Genomic DNA, 20223 nt, shown 5'->3' with positions numbered 1-20223 from the left:
TAAGGGTACCTGAAAACAACAACAACAACAGCACAAACAGAGGGCTTACCCTAACATTTGGAGTATAAACAATTGTGCAATTATTCCAGTTCGTTAGGCACAGTGACTACTTGAATACCAAGGATAACTCTATTGAAGCTGTGAGCCCCCCCAAAAAGTACTGTTTTTTGAGGAGAATGCAAAATAAACACACTGAAATAATACAAATACCTACATTAAAAAAAAAGCCAGTTTGTTTTTGTAGATTAAGTTTATTATTATTTTGTGTGAAACCTTACACACAGTATAAGAAATGTGTCAGGATTCAGTCATAAACCAATTCATACGGTTTCAGGCACAAAGGTGAAAACATTTATGGACACAGTTTTGATATTAGTATGATCATTTACACATAAATCACAAGAATGTATCAACATAAACGTTTCCACGTACCTCACAGACACAATTCATGTATGCATAGAGTTGACATAAAAAAGGAGCTGATCACGTTGATTAAGTGACACCGTCAGGTAGGAATGGAGCAAAAGTCAGACCGCAAGATTTTTAAACATCTACTCAATTATAAGCTGGTTAATATCACCTAACGTGGTTCACATATATTAGTCAGATATACATTCAGTACATACATCGTTCATATCCGTACAAAGTTGTTCGGTAATAGTCACATGATGAATATATTATATCTTCGATCTGCAGCACAGATTATTACTGCACGCACTGGAGATCCCTAAAGTCTAAGTTAGATACTGTATTTGGGTTGTTGGGTTGTGTTACCGGGTCTGTCACATGTACGTGATGTAGTTTTCCGGTATGAGGCCTGTTCTGCCGTTGTACGTCGCCTGAAGCCAACCTGGTTCCACAGACGGGTACACTGCAACACAAACAAGACAAATACCTTCATTTATGAAACCGTTTCCATTCACAGATAATCTAAATTCATGCACGACTTTTCAACAAATGTTACACTTTGGGGGCAAAGATAGTGCAGGTTTGGACAAAACTATTGACCTGCGCCCCTTGAGACCCTCGCAAACTATGTAAGAAGCCTACTTTGACTTAGAAGAAGAGAGAAATGCAAATGTACCTTTTCTCCCTGGAAATGTTTAAAGTTGGGGATGATATAATTCTTCACAAAGACATTTAAGAATGTATGAAATCCTTTCCGTCAAATGTAAAAACTCAGACTTAGCTAAGCTTGTTTAATATAGTTAACATTATGCATTTTTTATAGACCTTTGTGTACATAACATGTCACTGGATATCTCATACAATAGTAAAACACTTTATAATTATAATAAACAAACAAAAAAAGAGGATAGCACAGATTTGCCCCCAAAACCAACCTTCTCATTCATAAAAATACATGTTGAACAGCCCTATATTATTCAGACCCACACACAGTTTTATTAAATTCTATTCCAGACCATGGATTAGTTTTCATCAATTTTGAAACATTTCCCAGTGAATTGAAGACAATAATTTGAAACCAGACATGAGAGGCTTTCTTACCGTTTGAGAACAGCGCCCCCTGCGGAAAACTGAGCTCATGGCTGTGCTCCGCCTCACACGAGTAAAGAGCTTTTGCATCCCTAGAAGAAAAAATGTACTCAATGAAAAGAGATTTTTAAGAACTGAGTTAAGGACGATTATATTCAACCATATGTGATTCTTGTGTAGATTTCAGACTTGAATGACTGGACATGAGGTAGTGATAACTGACCGCTCCTAGGCATAAAAAGTAGTTCAGTAAACAAGCTCGAAATGAACTTACCTTCCGGAACAAATGTCTAACGCTGAGGAGAACACTGAGCTCTCACGCTGTGGTAGTCTGACTGATAATCTGTAAACCACAAACATGAATTAAGGTCAGAGATCTTTCCCAGTTGTTCCTGTGAGAGTAGGATAGTTTTGAAAACCAAGTCCCAGCATCTAAATACATTACATCCTCCAATCGGGCCAATGAGGTCACAAATCACAAATCCCAGAGATGTAGTGTCTCTTTGATGTAAAGCCAACCAGTTCAATCTACAGGGACTGATATAAGATTACGTTCTCATGTCAATTGACATCTTTTGAGCCAACTGATCCCCTTTTTTTGCCAAACTATCCATTGATCTTACTGTCTTGAAAGCACTGTGCTGCATGAGAGCCCTTTATAATCTGACATTAACGCATATTTACAGACACTCACAGTGATCCAGGCCTCTGGTAGCCGTTGCTGGAGGCAGAGGCTGCAGGGTGCTTGGCAGTCAGATCGGAGCCCCAGTGGGTGTGTGCAGGTTTACGTTTGTGTGGTGCCTCTTGTGGGTCCAAGGACATGAGGCTCTGTACAGATCCATGACAACTTCTGTAATCTGTGATAGTAACACAAGAAATCAGAAACCAAAAAAAACAGGGAAGTGGAAGGTACTTCGACATTATTCTCACTGTCATCACTCTTTAACTTTTAGAGATGTACGCACCCTCAGAGATGTGTAGGGAGGTGAGAGAGGAAGATGTGGAAAGCTGGTAGGGGAATAAAGAAGAGGACGACGAAGAGGAGGAGGAGGCAGTCCTGTACGGTTTTCTGAGCTGCCGAGGTGAAGACTTAGAATTCATCACTTTGGTTTCTTTGAGAGTGGAGGCGTTGCTGGGTGCATTTCTTTGATCCACTGAAAGAGTGCTCTTCAGAGAGGAGACAGACGACAATCTCTGAACAGGTCGCCCCCTGCTGAGGGAGGAGGCGCACTCCACCAAAGAGTCTTGGATGGAGGCAGTGGACGAGGAGGTTAAGGAGGGAGATCTAGACTCTTTGAGAGACGATAAGGAGGCAGTTGAGTTTCCTTTGCCAGACAGACTCGTCTCTTTGGAGAGTAAAGAGGATGTGGAGGATACAGAGGAAGTCCGCTGCGCTGGAGTGAGCTTGGAGGTAGTCCGGGAAGAGGAAGGCATGAGGGGAGGGGAGGCGGCGCTGTCTGTCGGTTGTTTCTGATCATTCCCATTTGAGGAGTTGTGGGACGGGGAGCAGGAGGAAGCCGCAGGAGGAGACACTGGAGCTGTGGAGGATGAGCCGGAGTCAGCAGCGGGAGAGGACGGAGGTGAGGTCTGAGACAACCCGTTCTTCTCAGAGGAGTGTGAGGACAGAGACTCCTGGCTGCCCATCGGGGTCGTGCTGGGGCTGCTGCTGAAGGTGTCACCTGGAGGGAGAAATAAATACACGTGAGAAGGTGAAAGGTAATTTACATTTATAATACATAAATAATGTTGTGTAGTAAAAATGTAGTAGACAAAGAAGCTGTTAGCTGCAGAGAGACTCACTGTCGTTGTCGGCCAGGCAGAGAGCCGGAGGGTAGAGACGGGCCTTCCTCTTCCCAGACGACAGACAGATCGCCTTGCTCCTGCGAGGAGTCGACCGAGACGGAGCCTGAGGTAACGGCAACGACAGATCTGGGGCCTCGCCAAATATCTGGCCAGAACATACATGTCTGTTCAGTGTGTTTCTGTGTGTGTATGTGTGTTTGTATGCGTGTGTGTGTATGTGTAAGCGTACCTTGTGGTGGTTTTCGATGATGATCTCCACCACGATGTTCTGAAACTTGATGTTCATCATGGCGGCCACCGTCTCCTCCTGCGACCTCAGTAACGTGGGGCCGAAGATCATTCCCAGGTTGGACACAGTCATCATGTTCTGGTCACTGTGAGAGGACACCCTGTACACACACAAACACACACACACACACACACACGGAGACCATACATTGTTGTCATATACCCACAACATGTACACATACACTATGATATACAACAAGAAAGTGGTGATCAGTTTATGTCTCAGTACACTCCTGCTAGTTTAGCTATATATTACAATGTATTAGAATTTCCTTCTCTACTCGAAGCAGCTAAAGCACGTAAACCTCTCTTTATTTTGTCTGTTTTCTTCCTTGCAGACAAACTGATGTCTTTAAAGAAACCAACATGTTTTTATGCTAAAAGACTGATGTTCTTTTTTAATGTCTAAATGTCTGTTCTCTAAGTAAAGAATAATTCCGTTTTTGCATGAAACTAGAAAAAGATAACTTGATAAAGCAATATCAGAGCCAAAGGGATCAAGATATTGAACAATATAAGCACAGTAGCTGTTAATCTGTACGTACTTGAGGAGGTGGTTGGTTAAGATGTCCAACATTGCTCTGTTCTTTTCTGGTAGTTTGTGCACCAGAGCATGAATCGCTCTCACTCTGTACTTATGGTCATCGTACTCTGTGAAACAGTAAAAGAGACAGAGCAGAGAGAGGGACAACAGTCAGAGGAGAGAGAGGAAATTATTTGAATCAAAACACTGTGGAAATAACCACATATTGATTCCATGTGTGTGACTTAGAGGTAGTCAGGGATCTTACTTGCAGCCTTGATGAATTCTTTGTGCAGTCTGTAGGTCAGAACAGGTTCTGCCAGACACCTGCATGCACATTACAAATCATTGATTCATATTTGAAGAAAGGTGTTATTGATTGAATAACTTTTACTGTACGTTACCTGAAATAATTCTTTAGGCCGCTAGTGATGGTCTTGTTGTCCCAGGCCTCAGGATCCAGCTGCACTTCAGAGGGAGCCGTAGATGCTAGAAAGTAGATTATAGAAACTTCAGTATTTTTTTCTAAAATCAACTGCTAGTAATTGTGATTGAATAAATCTCCCAATGCAAAAAAATAAAAAATCCCACCCAAACTCTTACCAAACACGCTCGTCATCAACCGCTGCACTTTGGAGTTGACTCCTCCAGTCCTGTACAATCCTAGGGTGGTGATGCCTGCAAAGACACACATATATGTTTTAACGTACTTGATGAAACAACACGGCATATAAGAAATACTCATTTGAATAACTTTCTCATTAAGAGGGAGGAATACCTCTTGCTTCAATCAGCTCTATACACTTCTTGGCAAAGTTGAATCCTGCCTCGTTGAGAAATGCTGAAATAAAACATTAAACAAATCAACTTATATGCAAATAAATCTCAATAAATCTAATCTCTGAAATCAATCAAGAACAGCATAAATAAGGATACTTACTCTCCTCTTTTTTACTGAGCAAAGAAGGCAGAGTGTAAATCTGAAAATAAGTGAAAACATGTTTAGGTATGTGCTACTCAGACATTTCCCGAACACATGTTTTTGTATTGTTGATATTTATTTAATGGTGGATACACATACAGGTTCTTTTCCATCCATTGCCTCCATCCACAGTCGCCTGTTGGCCTCAGAAAGCGCTTGCAGGGTGATGACGCCATGCCTGCAGAGAAAAAGAGGTAGAATGGGGCGCGCTCCACCAGCAGCCATATCTCAGTTGTGTATACGGACACTCGCTTTATCTCCCTGCTCACCTCTGCACCACCTCGATGTCGAAGCAGAAGCGTTTGTCGATTGATTCTGTCTTCCTTCTGACACACGAGCGCAGCTTGAACATCTCAGGTGTACCGTTCACCACGCCGTTCTGTTGACGGACACATGTGTTGTTGTAGAGCTACTGTGGATTCTCACAAAAACAGCAACAGTTTAACAACCTTCATCAAGACTTTTAGCCCTACACCTACTTCCTACTTCGCCTCAAATCATCGAAAAAACGTACGGAAAACGGAACTTGACCGTTTCACAAGAAGGTAAACCATGTGTTCTTCTCAAAGGCACATTAACAGCTCCTTCACATGATACTGACGTCTGGAGAGAGTGTTTGTCTTTCTTGCTGGTGCTTTCGAGTACTTGTGGGAAGAATTGTGCCCCATTATTATTTTTTATATGAGCTCAAAAAGGGGTTTCCACTGTGGGGCTCCTCTCAGAAAGAGCTTGGAAAAATGTACCCCCTCAGTTTATTTGCTTGGTTTCACTCGATTCTTGGATGTCTTTAGGACGATTATGTTGTTTGATTACATATACATGCAACAATTCAGCCAAGATAGTCTAAAATTGCTGTTTAACAAACGTAGGCCACAACAAGTACATACAAAAGATCTTATTTATTTCTGACTCTGTATCTCGAAACTATCTTAAAATCACACATATAGGCTATCCTATGTTTTTGTTTTTTTTTTACAAATAATGCATTCTTTTTCACTTTTAACCGTGCAACAGTTTGAGCCCCCTGGGGACGAGCAGCTCCCCACTAGTAAACATGCTTGAACATGTAAGGTTGGGTTATTTTATCTCTGCTAGCAGCTCACCTGTCTGCTAGCTGGTCTGGCCTCTGTGTTGCTCATGGTGAACATCTTGGAGCTTTTTTCATAAGTACAGTAGTATCTGGTCCACACACTGCCCAGCGGACCTGGAGTACAAGACACACATTCATTCAAACATCACATGTTTATTTGTGTGCATGAAACCAAGTGTAATTGGGTGATTCTGATATGCTTCCTTTGACAAAATGTAAAAGAGAAACACTGAGAGGAGAATAAAAGATTTGTGTGTAGCTCACGTTTCTCTTGTAGATAAAGATATCCCTCCATGGTAAAACAACTGGGGGCTTTGAAGTCTTCTCTGCAGAGCGGATCCTCTTCATCAGCCTTTCCACCTCAGCACGTGTACTCTCAAAGTTATTACGAGCCTTATCAACAAAAACAAGAGCCATTAAAGGAGGCTTGCATATATAGTTATTTGAAGCATACAAAATCTTCCTTCACGTCTTTGTACTTTAAGTTTCTTTGTAATGTAATTCTATGTGTTTATCCAAGCAGTACATTGAGATTTGAACTGATGCAAACCTTGAGGCTGCAACACTGATGTAAAGGTTTTTACTTTATGAGGAGATAACAATGCATTTTACATGAATGAGAAACTGAAATGAAACATACAGTTGATAGATAGTGCAAGGTGAATTTGAGCAGTCGGGATGTGATTCATTTAGGACGACCTAATACGCTTTTGATTGGTTAAACATTAACGCTTATCAGGTAAATTAGTCAAAGAAACATCTAACTGCAAAGGCGTCATATATATGAGTGTGCCTTACACCAGGACTAGTAGAAACTGTGGTTGAAAGAAGTTCACATTGTATGTTTGTAGGCTAGGTTTTGACATGCCAGGAGTATCAGTTGTGTGAGGTTTCCACTTTAAAAAGGTAACACGAGAGGACCTGAACGATATCAGGTCCACATTTTACACTTACATTCTGCAGGTTGAACTGCAGTTCTTGCTTGTAGGGTTCAAATTCACTGGCCAGCTCGTAGCCCTCATGGTAGAACGTAAACAAGCCCTGCAGGAAGGCTAATAGCTGAAGATCAGAGGGAGAAATATGGAGAAAAAATGTTAAATGGGGGCTCTGGAGTGCAGAGTATAATGAGAGGATTAGAAAAGAGTGATCGTCTGTCATCTGCTCAATTTATCAACAAGGGTTCTGTAAGAGAAAAAAAAAACCCAACTCAAAGTTGTTTGGGATTCTGTCCTTATTTACTCTGCAACAAAGATATTTCCTCTCTGTCAGGCAGGAAGTGCTTCCACAGCAACAGGAAGTGGGCTTTACTGATATCAATCATTAAAAACATTTCATCATCATCCAAACAATGTTATGTGTGTTTTTCAGAAACTGGCCTGGCTGTCTTTCCATGATTATGTCTGTTAGCACACACACACAATCATTACGGGCTTAAGCTGCAATTATGACCTAATGTTGATGTCATTGTTTACAGGCAGCACAAAATACACGGTCATATTTTCCTGTGATGAAACATTGTGTGTGGCTATGCCCTCTATCTTTTGGTCAGAACGGTAAAGGCTTTTAAATAGTGATAAAGTTGCATAACAAACATGATGATGATGATGTATGGGAACTCACCGGCTCCACAAACTCAAACTTCTTTCTCTCCTGCACTTCTTGGATCTTGAAGACATACTGCAGAGAAGCATCATAAAAAACCTGCCTGTCCTTACTCATCTGAGAATCAGCCTGCAACAGAAACAGTAACGAAACTCATGAAGTCTTTTTTGTTACCTAACACATTACAGCATGCATTTAGGAGTTTACACTTTACCTCGTTTAGCTGTGATTCCTTCTTTTTGGACGACAGGCTGAGGTGTTTCTCCAGGACAGAGTAGTACCTCTCTGTCTCCTTGTCAAACTGCTTCTTTCCCTCCTGAGAAACACAGGGACGTAGAGAGGATATGAGTTATACATAAAAGCAATGTGTAAATGTTTGAATCTGCTAACAAAGCTCTTTAAATTCAGTTTGTTTTAATACTTAAAGGAGAGAGAAATAACACCTGAATATACAGTATCTCCAGTCCTAACTGTCTCATTCTCTGAGGCTAAAATCATTCAATACCAGTGCAAACACAATATCAAAGTTGAGATACCAACGTCATAATGATGCTTTATTAAAGTTTACTTCAACAAATATAAAAGGTATTTTGCTTATCTTTTTTTTTAAGGCACATAAAGACTCAAAACTCTCAAGCCAGATATTTATAACCCTTTTTTATGTTGTAGGACAAAATATGTAAATCTTATGCATGCATGTGTTAATTACAGACCCTATTACAGGCTTTCTAACCAAAACCCCACTGCCTTTGAGAAGATGGGAGCGACTCTTGCTAACTCATTTTGTGGTTTTAGTGCTTATTCCCTTCATTCCTTTAGCACTCTAATAGTTCTTCAAATATCTGTTGAACATTTCATGGAAATCCAACCAATAATTGTTAGAACATTTCACCTTAAATCACCTCATGGTCAAAGGTCAAGGGATCACCAAAGTCGGTGATATTTATCCCGAGGACCATAAATATCTGTACCAAATGTACAGTACGACCAACTAACAGACATACCAGCTTTGCCCTCCTAAAAACCCCAAATGAGTGAGGCCACAGTGAAGTGGGACAGAGGGACCATTAATATTCTCGATGAGCAGACGCTCCCAAATATTTAGGACAACAGCTACTTTCCAACAGCTGCATCTCCACATGTCTAACCACTCTGCACAACATCTGCGTGTGGACGCTCACACACTCCTGTTACATTCTGAGGAGCTTTACGATTCAATGGGGGGAAATGATTTCACTTTCAGGGTTAATACTTTCTATTTTCGGTCTACTGCTTGCTCATGCTATCTTTACATTTTGTCTGAGAGCGAGCGAAAGGGAAACAAAAAGATAAACTGAATTAAGGAGTTGAGGCAGCTGCTGAAACCAGACACTTTGTGTTTATACTGCCTCTCTGAGTTCAACTATCTCTCTGTCTGTGACGCGCTCCCTGTCTTCCCTCCCAGAGTTCGTTCCCATGACCTCGTCTCTGACACTGGGACTGTGAACTGTCGTTTATCTGAACAAATTGGATTCCTTGACCACTGACTGAGAGACTGAGGATGGAGGATGTGTCCGATCGCCACCCGCAGTGTTGGACAACTAGCTCATGAACTGAACCTTCACATATTGGCCTTGTTAAAACCTGAGCAGAGCCTGTGTGAAGTTTTTTAAATCACCAGAATAGTAAAGCTGTAGTTTACCGGTTCAATTACTTTGTGTTAATAATCTACTCAGCTGTTGTAAACCTTTGGTTCTAATATCTTAAAATTGTACCTTTACAGCTCCAATCTGCTCCTTGCGAAACCTCTCGAGCGGTGAGATCAAAACATCATCGGCATTCTGGATCTGAGGGACGAAAAAATAGTTCAGTGTGTCATGTTGTCTAAGGGCTGCAGTGGAGACGTATTTTCTGTTTATTAGCACTTAACACAAACTACAGCTGGGGCTGAAGTCCTCAATGAAGCAAATATTTACCAAAATGTAAAAGAGACAAATACAAGTGTTGTTCTGATGATGATGCTAGATGAAGATTCAGGATCATTTTTAATATACAATAGGTTTGTATTGTCTTTCTATTGCACGTCTGTCCCTCCTGCAAGAAGGATCCCTCCACTGTTACTCCCTGAGGTTCACTCCATATTTTCCCTATTAATTGTTGGGTGTCTCTGGGGAGTTTTTCCTTGTCCCGCTGCGAAGGACAGAGTGTGCGATATGCAAACCCCCCGGAGACGAATGTGATATTTGGTTGTATAAAATTTGATTGATTGATTTAACACATATCTGGGCATGAGGACTGAATGTTTAAAATGTCTACTAACTAGAAAAAACCTCCAAATCTAAACAAATCATTATATAACTGTGCTAAGATGTTTGTCCGATGTATAGAACAGTACGGGAAACTTGTGGTTGATGTTGATTCTTGAGTCAAGCAGTAAGGAAGGCTACTGAGCACTTATCAGAGCTCTGGTGTTTATACAAGGTCTCAGCCCTCTTTAGTCATGAGTCTAAATAATTCGGCCTCTGTCATGTCTTGCTTTGTTCTGTCTAGTTGATTTAAGCATTAGACTGTAAATAGATTTGAGGCCCCGGTATCATGACTTTCACTTCAGTTTAGAAACACGCCAGTACCCAAAGAAAGGCTTCCTTTTGGGTTTTTTCAACACGTTACAATATACAGGATGAAACTGAACACTGAGAGACTGAAGGCCATCGTCAAATAGTAATTAAAGTGCTTTCAGGTTGAACAGGCAGGTATTTCAGAGGAACCAAATCGCTGGATTTGCTCACACACTAATGATGGTATTAGTAAAGGTTAAGAGCTATCTGCAGCGATGCAGTGGAGGAGCGTACAATTCAAACACACACAAAGGAGGAAAGGAAGAAAGAAAGGAAGAGAGCCCCCCCTACACACACACACACACACACACACACACACACACACACACACACACACACACACACACACACACACACACACACACACACACACACACACACACACACACACACACACACACACACACACACACACACACACACACACACACACACACACACACACACACACACACACACACACACACACACACACACACACACAACCCTTTTTGGACTTTCCCAGGCAGTCAGGCCTGTGCTCACAGTCTCACAGGGGAATTGGCTGAATGGGTTCCACATGGTTCCTCTGTAACAAGACCATGCACACAGCCACAAAGCCACACACACTCCCAGGCAGACAGAGGGCTATGCATAAGGTAGCAAGCTATTGCACATGCGCAGAGGTTATCCTGCACACAGACTGTGCCAGACTCCAATCACTCCTACTCAAAGCCCTCTGGTTGATGGAGGGCCTGTAAGTCAAAGACATTTCTCTGAAATTGCCATGGAGCACACACTGCTGCAGGCAGAAATGTTACAAAGCATGTTTCATCAGACTTGTCAGAGAGCCAATTTAAGACAGGAGGAAGAGTGCTACATCAGGTAATGGCATCTGACAAAGACTTTCACTGTCCAACTGAAATCATGAAGTGAGTGACACCAATGTGGTTTCAGAAGGGGCTTTTACACTAATGGGAAATGAAATTCAGAAAATGTCTAAATCTTTTTTGAATCACCATTTAAAGTTCTTGGTGGACTTTTTCAAAATTAACATAAATATCTCTTCTAGGAAAGTAAATACCCCTAAACCTAATTAATAAGAACAAAGCTTTACATTGTATAGAATACAATGCCACTCATACATAGAGTCAGTCGACCTATTTACTGTTTACTATAAACCCATTATTTAAATCTGTCCTCTTTTCACACACACACACACACACACACACACACACACACACACACACACACACACACACACACACACACACACACACACACACACACACACACACACACACACACACACACACACACACACACAAACACACACTATATTACCAGTCGTTTTCTCTCTTCTTCCATGGTGCTCAAAAGTTGAGAGAACTCCTTTAAGGACTGAGCTGTAAAATAAATGTTAATGTTACACCTCAAATATTCACATATTTGATCGATATTTACATATTTGTATTTTTATACCTACTGCGGACATTTTCATCTTACCGATACTGATCTCATCATCAGTCTCTGCGTCTCCAATACATTCAAACTGGAACTCCTGTAGGGACTGAGAGAACCGTTGAACAGCGAGAGAGAGACCTGGGGGAAACAGAAGGAGGACGTTTAAAGCATGCATTGTATTATTGTCATAACTAATATAACTTCACTATAACCAACATACCATAAAGCTCCCATTGACCTACATGCTACAAGTGGAATCTTTCATTCCCTCCCCCTTTTTTTCGAAGCCCTTATCTTTTTATGTTATATGTTCATGTTTATATTCGCACAGTGGGACCGCAAGAAACGGTATTTCAATTTTCTGTATGTATAACACATGTAGACATTTTGACAATAAAGCGGACTTTGACTTGACTAATAAACAGTCTCTCGCATGTCAATTACTTCCAAAACATGAGGTATCAAAGTCTACCGTGTAAACAAACAACCACACCCTGCTATAAACTCCACTTGACAGCATTAGTCTCAGAGAACTGTGTTTACGTGTCCAAACAACATCCCAATAATAGAGTTTAATACCTCCTTTATTCTCTGAGGTGCCTGAATATTTGGCAACACAAGGCTGCATTTTTTCCCTCGCACTGCATGCCAACTGTTGTAAGGCGCTATTTGAATCACTACTGTATTATAAACCTGTAATAAAACCATTAAAAGGTCTTTTATAGCAGATCACTCCCTACAGATCAGGAAAACAACAGTTTTAAAGTCCAATGCATGAAAGACAAACAAACTGTGAAAAGCTTTATCCTATTTTGGAAACCTAAATTAAGTTTCCATATTGTTACTGAACACAACAGCATGTGCACTGAAGTATTATTCATGTTTCCTGGTGCTGTAAAAGCTCTGTTTACAGAGTTGTTTGTAGAAGCAGGGGGGAAACCGGGCTGTTATTTTGATTATAACAGCTGGGAGACAGGTATGTCATATCTTATCTGTGAGTCAAACACTTACATTATAAATGTCAATACACCTGTCAGAGGGTCAAAAACATTGGACCTTAATTATCAATATTTATAATATGCTCGAATATGTTATGTACAGCAGTCTACCCACTGCACTCCATCTCCATTATCATGTCTCCTGTTTTCAATCAGAGATGTAGGACTGTGTTAAGGCACACGGTTTGTGGTCAGCTGCCTACAAAGCTTTAATGTGTCTCACTTTGACAGCATTGTTCAATGTAATGAAAAAACACAGTGAGAGAAACATTTTTTTTAAAGGCTTTGTATTAGTGCTGGGCGGTATAGCGCTGATACTGAATACCGTGAACTTTATACCGCATGATGTGAATTATTTATATACCGCAACACCGTTGAAAAAGTGGGGAAGGGCGCTCGAGCGGTGCGGCAGTGAAAGGAATCGCCTATTCAATTATAAATCATAAAAGCGGTATTTAAATGTGCACCCTGCAGTTTCAGGGAAGGGGGATTTGTTTACATGTTCTAACAGTGCTTTTGTTGATAGTTGTTATGTGGTATACAAAGGTTGCACAATGAAATGGTTTGCATTTGTTTCCTGCATTCTGATTCCTTAATCACAGACATCATGAGGGCCATCACTCATCAGGTGTTTTTTGTGCAGCACAAACGTATAAATGGGAAATACATTTCCAATCATTGGAAAAAAGAAATACTGATACCTTTATAATTTGGAAAAATACCGTGATGTGAATGTTTTGTCATACCGCCCAGCACTATCAGTCAGTAAAGGTAATAAGAGGTAGCACATCATGAATACAACTGTATTGTGTTAATATGCAACTGTGATGGCTCGTGTGATTGAGCTGCGCGTATTCAGTCAGACGTGTTCATGTTAACAATGCAGAGCAGCTACAAAGCGCAGGTGTGTCTGAGCTTAACCTGGAGGTGATCAAAAGAAACCGCTTATACATGGGATGCGGTTATTAAAGAAATAATTCATCAGATGATTAATGAATATGAGTCACTATTTAACGGGTATACAAACACCATCTTGCACTCGAGGATGGATTCATATTTGTGCATATTTGACCTTTTTTGGTCATAAGCAGTCTGAAAATGTACATTTGGGCAGGGAAACTCCTCAAGACAGGGACTAATATAGGAAACTATTTGGTTGATTGATTAACCCTTTATAAAAGCTGTGTCATGCCTCTCAAATTGTAAGTATTTAATACTTTTGTTTCTTTTTTTGTTTCTTTTGTGTATATTTAAGCATTTTGTTATATTCCTCAGACCATGTGAGCAAACTGAAGACCTGACTTTGCCCTTTGAGAAATTGTGATGGCCATTTTTCAGCATTTACAAGTGACAGGATTCTTGACCCAATTATTATTTAACTTCCCACTAAATAACAAACCGAGGAATTGAGAGTGAAAGTGTTTTTCTGGGGAATGGACCGGCTAACCACTTCTCTATAGCCATGATCGCGTCCTGACTCGTTTGGCCTTCGGCTTTGGTTTTTTCTTACAGCAAAGCATACTGCAGCAAGTTGTTGAACCAAAATAAATAGATAATGCAGACGCCCTGCTGGATACTGTGCTTGTTACATACAACAAACCAACTGACAGGGAGTACATCAAATGTTTATTTGGGGTTCTCATAAAGTTGCTTAAATGGCAGAAGACATAGATGATAAAATCATTAATAGCTATGATGATGGTCAGGCAAATGAAATCTTTCATTTTTCATTTCACTCATATCTAGGTTTAAACAAACTTCCTTCTCCCAATTGCACACTTCATATAAAGCCAGACAAAGGCATGGAAAGTCTGACCTGTCATGGTATGATAAATAAAACCTTTAACCTACTCTTGTATGACGTTAGCATTGCAGCAGGAAGCAGGCTGTATAAATCCTTTCCTTAGTGTCTCCTCTGACTCTTATACTCTTACAGTATCATTATTATTTAATAATAGACTTGATGTAAAAGCAAGGTTTTACTGTTGTAGTTAGTTGAGGTGGAGCTTAGAAAAAAGTTGTACAATATGGAAATAATGAGGTAACTATGCCTACAAGGAGTACTTGAAAGTAAAAGCAGGGCAATTGGCAGTGGTGTTAAGTAACTAAGTAGATTTACTCAAGTCATTTTGAGATATTTGCACTTTACTTGAGTATTTCCATTTCATGCCACTTTGTACTTCTACTCTACTACAACTCAGAGGTAAATCGTGCACTTTTACTCCATTACACTTATTAAATACCTTTAGATACCTTACAGATTTGGATTAATATAGAATCAGAATCCCTTTATTCGTCCCACAGAGGTGACATTGGCATTCGTTACAGCAAAAAGAGCCAAAGACAGCTTAATGTTACACCAAGATACAAAAATATATACAACAATTACACAATTTTACAGAAGACACAAAAATAGACCTCAAATATGACTTTAGTTACCTTGAGTAAAATCACAGACTACCCTGCAGTATATGAAGTCATTCACTTCCCAGCACAATTCAATGTATTAAGTCAAAGTTATAATCACTAACTACCCTGGCTTTGTTTCAACTGATGGCCTTGGGTCTCCCTATTATCTGGCAACAGCAGAGTAACTTCATGTAACAGACACACATTTTCAACTCGAAAACCAGTTATTAACGTGCACTTACTTCTGAGGGCAGACACCAGCATGTTTCCATCTTTGATGAGGTCTTTTATAAACCTGTTGGTGCGCTCCAGCTCTATCTCATGGCACTGCAGCCGCTCTCTGAACTCCGGACTGTCCAGGAAAGAGTCACTAAACTCCAGCGTCGGCAGACCCATTGATAGACAAATGCACACAGCTAATTATTAAAAGGAACTAATGTTAGACGCGCAAACGAACCCCCCGGTAGGATTTAGAGGAGTAAGACGTGTTCTAAGGGGTTTGGAGAAAATTATTGCTCAGAGGTTTCTTCCAGCTACTTTTGTTCATGCCTTTCTCACTTTTTTCCCCTCAGAACTTCCGGACACTAACCGCAGCCGTCTGTGACACTGAGTTTGGCTAAGCTATCCGACGAGCTCTGCGCTGCTCCTTTTCGGGCATTTTACAATCAATAGGAAAATATACAACGTCGCCTTCACTTCTTAAAGATCTTTCAGTGGATACAGAAAGCACCACCAGTCGCCGAAAGAAAGCAGTAGAGCTAAAAGTTGGATGTACTTAAAGCGGTCGGCAAAAGTGCTGCTAACTCCGTCTACATACGGCTCTAAATGAAGCCTTGTTACTATGGGAACGGGAGACTCCTGCTGGCGTCTGCTGAAATCAGACGCCAGCAGAGTTTATAAACTAATCATTTAAAAAAGATTATTAATATTAATAATAGTAATAATAATATCTAAATTATTCCATGTCTTTGGTTTAAAGCTGTTAAAGTGGCAGAACAGAAAAAAATGGAAGGCCTGGAAAAGAATAAATGAGAGTTATGATTATTTTTTAAATGTTGGTTGAGGAGAGTTTTCTGTCACAGAGGTTAATAAGATAAATGGTCAATTTGTGATAATTCAACCTCCCATAACACGTCAGTTGTTTTCACCTCTTGCATAACAGTAGAAAGCTTAATTTGGAGCGTGTCCAAATATAACACATATTCCAAAAATATCTAAGAGAAAAATAACAGAGGGATGAGTTGGTGTGCTAAAACAATTAACAACAAATATAAAGAAAATATCAATCAATCAAAAGCAAGTTTGAATTGTTTTAAGGAATCTATTGTTTTTTAAAAATGGGATATAAATGGATACCTAAATTGTGAACACATTTTTTTTCTATTTTAAAGACAAGATATGAATCTTACATTTGATCTGAGTTCAAGCTGCTGTTGTACACAGTCAAATATAATTACAATTACCACTCTCACATAATCATAGCTATATAAAAATGCACATAGTATTCCTAAAGTACGTGAGAGAATAAAAGTGACTTCCAAGTACCAGAGAATACCTCTGAATAAATTAGGTAACATTATTTATGTGCAAGTATACTAGTACAAGTATACAGTTTCCTACTGAATAATCACAGGCTAAAACAGGCCCTTTAGTGAAAGAAAATAAAGTTGGGGTGCATGCCAGCCGAACACTGGGAGGCACAGCGCATTGCTGAGCACTGGCCAAATGCTCCAGGGCAACCGCTGAAGAGACCTGTTTTCTTGTTTTGAAAATGTCTCAACACAACTGCGAATATATTATTTCATCCTCATATTGCCACTGTACATCTAACTCGAGCTACGGATGCAAGAAATGTTTTTTAAGACACATTAACTCAGAAAAGAAAGCAAAGCCCTTTTTTTACCCCAGTTAAATCGCCCCTATACTTCAAAACTCTCATACCAGAACATGTTTAAGCTCTCTATTGGGGGCATGGCTGCTTATTGTCTCAGCTGTTAATTACTGTATCTGTCACTCACTGGAGAAGAATTGAACACCATGACTACTGCAGTAAACAAGCTTCAGTAGCTCTTTCTTATAGCTGTACACACACACACACACACACACACACACAGTACAGAGACAGGGAGAAACCCTGCAGAATTAAACCACAGCTATTATTTTCTACATGTAAGGTAAGCGAGGCACAATACTGGTTGTTATGATTTATTGAAGGACACTAGGGATGGGACTATGAAGGATTTTATAGCATTACTCAGAATAAGTGGATTTTTCAGTTGTTTTACTGTGATTCTCGTGAATATCCTCACAAGTCCAGTGATTACCAGGATAGTATCACACATTTAAAATATCTCTCCTAGGGTAATTGTTCAAATACAATATTCATATCATCAAGTGCCTACTCTTAACAACTGTTTCCACTTCTGACTTCACTCAACCGGGGTTCAATTCAGTGTTTATTATACCAAACAGCAACAAAGAGCGGAGCCAGGAGCCAAAACAGACAAAATGTTCATAAAAAATGCCAACCTACAAAACCCCCGTCGCCAGCATGACTTCTTTCTGAGGAGTCCACCCTACAGGGGGGAACCGCCTACAGTGGCAGGTAAACGTTCTATTTTACCAAATATTTCTGTTTTAATGAGACACTGTTAAAAAATATAGTAGTTCATGTTGAAGATTTGGAGACTGATGGCTTTAGTTCAAGAAAAAGAAAGCTGGAAACAATGATTGAGAAAATATGAGATTGTGAAAGTATGTGTTCCATAATCATCCATCATGATCGCTATTTCTATGAAAACATAGACACAATTTAACAGCGTGGTTTGTGGGTAATATTTATTTTTACTGTTTTCAAAGTAAAAAGGCCTTAAAGAACCAGAGCTGACATCACCATATTTAACTAGGATTGGCTGGACCTTCTCCAACTCAAGCACTTAAATAAAAATACCCGATTGGAAGGATTTCAGCAAATTACAAGTAAAGTTAGTCCAGCGGTGACGTGTGGACTGGAATGTCTCCAAAGTAGGCTTTTAATAACAAAGGAATTTGAAAACAATCCCTAAATTAAACTTGTTTAAGTGTTTATTTATGTTCTATTATTATTTCTCTGCATATCTTACATTTTTAAGGATTTCTCCTCTACCCGGATACTCCCGCTAAGATGGAGACCACATCACGAGAAGCTTTCTGCTCTAGACCCATCTCAAAACAAGACGGAGGCAAAGGTCTGAAGTGTTCTCTCTTTTTATCTGTTTCAAGACAAACTGCGAGTGAGCTGAGCAGCCTGTGTGTAGACATACAGTACGAGTGTTTCAGTGCTGAAATGCCAGTGAGTTTTGTGTGGGTGTTTTTGGGATGTGTGGAGGGAAAAAAATAGTAAAATAAGCTCTTAAAATCTTTCATTTTGAAGGTTTAATCAGTCATTAAGCTGCTAAAATTCATAATATAGTTAGTAAATGCAGAAGCCTAAATACATTTGAATTGAATGGTCAACTTTACTAGCAAACTACTGGCTTAATAATGAGAGTGACTTTACTTTAAAGGATCACAAATTAAATGGTATGACAACTTTATATTAAAAAACAATAATTTATCGTCTTAAAAAAAAGACTATCAGGTGGTATCACTCAATGAAGCCGAGAGATATAAAAATTGACATAATTAAGGACTGGCAATAAAATATTATAAGGATAAGCCTGAACTATAAGCCTTTAATTCAGAAGGGGGGAATGGACTTCAAGATTTCAGATGTGTCGGCAGCAGCAATTAAAAGGAGTTTTACCAAGCATCTTTTTTTATTGATAGAAAAAAGGGCATATTTCATGACTTTGTATGAAATTAAACACATACCTATTTAATGATCACCTTTCAGGAGACCATAGCGCCTCTAACACACAGCAGGTGTCCAAACGTTCTCTTCCTACATCCTCGAGACAAACAGGAAGAGGAAGCAGCATCACGGACCGGGAAGCAGGGGAGGACGAGCAAGGCGGCAACCCTGATGAGACAGCATGGACAGAGAAACAAGAAACGACAGACATGCAATCTCAGTATCAGAAGGATTTCCCTCCTCCGTCCTCCTGCCGCAGGAGGCGAACACCTGCCCTCCCACAGCCAGACAACATCGGCATCAACCCCGCCTTCAGGTTTGAAGAAAATCATGGCATTCTGTAGCTGAGTGATGGGGGCAGCTCATCAGTGTCTGTGTGCTTTGGTTCACAGGATCGACTTCAGCACTGTGCAGAGAGAGAATTTTCCTGGTTGGCCCATCATGAAGCCCATGAGGACTGGGAGGCCTCGTCAAGACAACCAAACATGAATAGATAAATACAATTCGGTCATGGTCATATTTTCTACAGCAGTACATGTCTAATTCTATCAAATAGATATTCATCCTAGCTTATTATAATAATTCATTAACGTGATTAATGAGCCAGTTAGAGAGTTGCCAGTTATGTTGTCTTTTCTCTATTTATATTTTCATGTTTAAACAGTATCTTGTTAAACCCATTTCATCTGAATCTAACTCTTCAGTTTAGACATAATTGGAGTGTATTTCAAATAAGTCAGAGGTCCACGTATATGCTCTGAAAAGGATCAGATTCTTTAGTTGCCTTCGTTATTAAGAACTTAGTTCCTTTAAGCACATACTCTTTTCTCAGGCAGCAAGTGACTTCAGACTGAGTTGTGGTCCGTTTGAGAGGAGACAATCCACTGAGTGACTCAAAATGGAAACATAATCTACTTCAATGAGCAGGAGAAAACATCCGAGCTGGGGCATCTGCAGAGGTCACAGAGGATGATGAATTAAACTAACAATGTACAAAGATATTCTTGTCTGTATATCATTTCATGTTTTGCCATTGTTTTTTAAATACAGCGTGAAATGGTAAGCTCAATCACAAAGTTGTGCTTTTAACAATTCCCCAAAGAAAACAAGCAGAATTTATATTGGTGCGCTGTACGTTAGGTTTGAGCTCTGGTTATTG

The 20223-nt window shown here is 39.9% G+C and overlaps 2 protein-coding genes across 3 annotated transcripts; one reads left to right on the top strand and one right to left on the bottom strand.

The window, feature by feature from the left end:
- Window positions 1–231: 231 nt before the first annotated feature.
- On the bottom strand, window positions 232–16040 carry arhgap42a (Rho GTPase activating protein 42a). The gene is given in 25 exon segments (XM_063895210.1): window positions 232–871; window positions 1510–1589; window positions 1772–1840; window positions 2192–2354; window positions 2463–3176; window positions 3298–3445; window positions 3530–3689; window positions 4134–4239; window positions 4380–4438; window positions 4516–4600; window positions 4715–4789; window positions 4890–4952; window positions 5052–5091; window positions 5193–5271; window positions 5363–5472; window positions 6197–6297; window positions 6448–6507; window positions 6510–6576; window positions 7138–7242; window positions 7804–7914; window positions 8000–8101; window positions 9540–9611; window positions 11706–11767; window positions 11868–11963; window positions 15475–16040. Coding segments are annotated over 25 exon segments (2970 nt in total). The 5' UTR covers window positions 15629–16040; the 3' UTR covers window positions 232–782.
- A 1323-nt stretch (window positions 16041–17363) lies between these two features.
- si:dkeyp-69c1.9 (uncharacterized) lies at window positions 17364–20041 on the top strand. 2 transcript variants are annotated; one of them, XM_063896000.1, is made up of 5 exons: window positions 17364–17406; window positions 17705–17837; window positions 18364–18459; window positions 19107–19380; window positions 19457–20041. In XM_063896000.1, the coding sequence occupies exons 2-5, from the start codon at window positions 17741–17743 to the stop codon at window positions 19551–19553; spliced, it is 564 nt and encodes a 187-aa protein (XP_063752070.1). In that variant the 5' UTR covers window positions 17364–17406; window positions 17705–17740; the 3' UTR covers window positions 19554–20041. The 2 variants fall into 2 exon arrangements, with proteins under 2 accessions (XP_063752070.1, XP_063752071.1); XM_063896001.1 differs by lacking the exon at window positions 17364–17406 and having other exon boundaries at window positions 17465–17837.
- The last annotated feature ends 182 nt before the right edge of the window (window positions 20042–20223 follow it).

The sequence above is a fragment of the Eleginops maclovinus genome, chromosome 11 (genome assembly GCF_036324505.1).
Source record: "Eleginops maclovinus isolate JMC-PN-2008 ecotype Puerto Natales chromosome 11, JC_Emac_rtc_rv5, whole genome shotgun sequence".
In the NCBI taxonomy this organism is placed as follows: domain Eukaryota; kingdom Metazoa; phylum Chordata; class Actinopteri; order Perciformes; family Eleginopidae; genus Eleginops; species Eleginops maclovinus.
This window is presented reverse-complemented; position numbering and strand designations above follow the sequence as displayed.

Excerpts from the sequence above, each read along its gene's own strand:
- si:dkeyp-69c1.9 (XM_063896000.1), top strand. The coding sequence starts at position 17,741 with ATGTTCATAAAAAATGCCAACCTACAAAACCCCCGTCGCCAGCATGAC. Across the intron at positions 17,838-18,363 it reads GGAACCGCCTACAGTGGCAG|GATTTCTCCTCTACCCGGAT; the intron begins GTAAACGTTCTA and ends TACATTTTTAAG. Across the intron at positions 18,460-19,106 it reads AAAACAAGACGGAGGCAAAG|GAGACCATAGCGCCTCTAAC; the intron begins GTCTGAAGTGTT and ends ATCACCTTTCAG.